Source organism: Trypanosoma rangeli (genome assembly GCF_003719475.1).
Source record: "Trypanosoma rangeli strain AM80 chromosome Unknown Tra_15.4_contig_00673, whole genome shotgun sequence".
NCBI classification, from domain to species: Eukaryota; Euglenozoa; class Kinetoplastea; order Trypanosomatida; family Trypanosomatidae; genus Trypanosoma; species Trypanosoma rangeli.
Genome location: NW_021706423.1, coordinates 1 through 2,789, shown reverse-complemented (window position 1 = coordinate 2,789; position 2,789 = coordinate 1). Strand labels below are relative to the sequence as shown.

The following is a 2,789-nucleotide window of genomic DNA, read 5'->3' as shown; positions in this document are numbered from 1 at the left end:
GTACCTAGACGTTTAAAAAAAAAAGACGTAACAATAGAAACAAATAAGTGTCCACCTAAAACTTTATTTAGTTTAAAAAGTGCGTGGAGAAACGGAGATACTCTCAGTAGAAGCACAATCCCCCGCCCACCGAGGTCCACTCAGCACAAAGCCCCAAAGCCCCAATAGCAGCAGCAGCCGAGACACATCCGTACGCGTGGAGCTGTCACCTGCACGTTGCTTGGATACACGTGCGCTGTCACCTGCACGTTGCTTGGATACACGTGCGCCGTCACCTGCACGTTTCCCAGGTGCTTTAGAACTGTCACCCGCACCTTCCTCAGACGCATTAAAGGTGTCACCTGCACCTTCCTCAGACGCATTAAAGCTGTCACCTGCACCTTCCTCAGAGGTATCGTAGCTGTCACCTTCACGTTTCCCAGGCGCATCGGACTGGTCAACCCTTTTGAGTTCCATGGCATTCAGTGGACGGTTGTACAAAAAGACGTTCTTTACTGTCACACTAGAGTTTCCGCCGGCACCAAAGTAGAACTGTGAGACATCGTAATTCCGTGCCTCAGGGGTTGGTAGTGTGTAGGAACCCCCCACAAGCACGCCGTCCACGTACACGGAGCCCCAGTTACCCTGCAGCATGAGCGCCACCTGGTACTCCCTCCCCAGCTCCCAAGTGCTGTTGCGTGTTGTTGTCATGCCGTTGAGGACTGTCCCCCACTGTTTCTTCGTTGTGTACGACAACCCCACAAACGCCGTATTTTTGCGGTCCTCCAGGCCCGCACGCACAGAATAACGATCTCGTTCGGAACCTTATGAATCATCACCATTGCCACAAGCGTAAACGCGTGATTCACAAAGCCGTGCACATAATGATGCGTCCACATGTTCACCGGCCACACAGCGTATGACCCATACTCCGTGAACTTAAAGCCATTTTCGACCTTCGTTGCATTCGTCACAGTTGCATTCACGCAACGGTACGCGTCGTTCCAAGTTCCTTCACCCGATGCATCCGACAAGAATCCAACCAGACCGGTCGTGGGCACAGAGGAGTTGGAGAGGAAGGAGTCCAGTTTTGCCCAAGTCTCCAAGACGGACGTAATCGTCTTCAGCTCCTCCGTTAGGGAGGAAAAAATCAGGGCTGTGGTCGTTTCACTGAGTTCCTCCTGTAAAAGGTGCAACGCATCGTTAGAGTGCAGCAGAGCGTTGTCAGACGTCCACTTCTCTGTAGTGTCCATGGAAATGGGCCCGAGGTAAAACGTGCGGCTGTCGTCAGTGACCCAAAGGTAGAGCGCGGTGGCTTGCACCTTGGCCCCAGGGGGAATCCCTTTCTGAGTGTACAGCATGACCTTCTTTGCAGCAATGGTCGCAGTGGTGAGGGACCCCACTCTCTCAGCTGTTCGCAAAGAGTTTGGTAACAACATGGGCTGCACGCGTGTGAGTGTCCTGACAGCCTCCCTCCACGTTGCCCCCATGTCCCTCGACTCGAACACCTTGGAGAGCGAATCGCATTTGGCAACCATGACAAGCTGCCCCTGCTCCCACTCAACGATGAGGGGGTCAGTGCACCCCACGGGGAGCATCCCATGTGAAAGCACCCAATTTTTGCCGTCGTCCTTCGAATAAATGATCATGGACACAGTGTCATTCTCTTTTGTCCTTCTCGCGGTCACAGGAAACACAAGCGTGCCATCCCCCATCACAACGCCTGAACCACCAGCACCAACAAACTGGTCCACGCCACGTTGTTTAGCAGATGGTTCGATCTGTGGCAAAAGCGAGGTGGGTTTGCCCCATTGGATGACTTTCTCTTGCGTGGCCTCACCCACGAGCAAATCAAGACCCTGTGAGACTTTAATCCACTTCTTCAACGAAGGATCATACTTCTCATAAGAGTCTCCCACCAGTAGAAAGACCTTGTTGCCCTTTGCAGTTGTTGTGGGTCGGACCGCGTATATTGCATAGGACATATACTCCTCACGCATCGTCGTGTTAAAGATGCTGTGCGCCCTCCATTCGTTTGCGCTGACCTCAGCAACAAAAGACGACCAGTTCTCCGCAGTGTCAATGTACCCCGCCACAACATCAGCATAAACGATCGAAGTACGATATTTATCGGAGGATAGAGCTCTGGCCTGGGTCTTGGCAAGCGCAACCAAAACTCCACCAGCACTGACGAGAGAAGGTGAGACAAAGAAGACCCTCGTTCCACTTCCAGCACTTGTTTCCACAATCGTTCGATACGGCACAAAAAAATCAACAGCCTCTGGTGTTTGCGCTTCCTTTGGCGTATTTCCCTCCTCACCGTACACAGCCGTACCGCCGCAGCACACCAACAGCGCGCAGAGAAGGAGCAGCACCGAATACAAAAACATGTGCCGGGACATTTTGAGCATGTGTTACTCTCACTCACTGTCTCCCTTCACTCCTTGTAGGGAATGCTTTCAGGCCGCGACGATTGTGTGTGTGTGTGTGTTGCTGGTGGTGACTGCAGAGCGTTTCAATGTGCACAGCAGCAAGTAGCGTTTGGTCTCTTTCCTCCCGCGTGTATGTATTGAAAAGTAGTAAAGAAGAAAACAAAAAAAGGGAAAAAGATCGATACAACGATGGGCACCGCCCGCACACACAGCAAGACACAGGCAGAGAAAGAGGGCGAAGGGCCGAGAGCACAGCGACTACCGCCAGGAGCAGCAAATAAGAACAGCAACGACGGGGAACTGTAGCGTCGGCTGCGCACACGCCCCCGCACGGCACCACATGTGAGTCGCAGCCGTTTTACTTTTGCAGCCATTCCA

General features: G+C 52.7%; 2 protein-coding genes across 2 annotated transcripts, besides 1 other annotated feature; both read right to left on the bottom strand.

Annotated features, from left to right (window-relative positions):
* Positions 1-72: 72 nt before the first annotated feature.
* Positions 73-690, bottom strand: TraAM80_09759 (group II trans-sialidase superfamily; the record flags this gene model as incomplete). The annotated part of the gene is made up of 1 exon (XM_029386423.1): positions 73-690. The coding sequence occupies one exon, from the start codon at positions 688-690 to the stop codon at positions 73-75; it is 618 nt and encodes a 205-aa protein (XP_029233713.1).
* On the bottom strand, positions 687-2,390 carry TraAM80_09758 (group II trans-sialidase superfamily; the record flags this gene model as incomplete). Its single annotated transcript, XM_029386422.1, has 1 exon — positions 687-2,390. The coding sequence occupies one exon, from the start codon at positions 2,388-2,390 to the stop codon at positions 687-689; it is 1,704 nt and encodes a 567-aa protein (XP_029233712.1).
* Positions 2,391-2,453: 63 nt separating this feature from the next.
* Positions 2,454-2,470: a microsatellite.
* Positions 2,471-2,789: the final 319 nt, after the last annotated feature.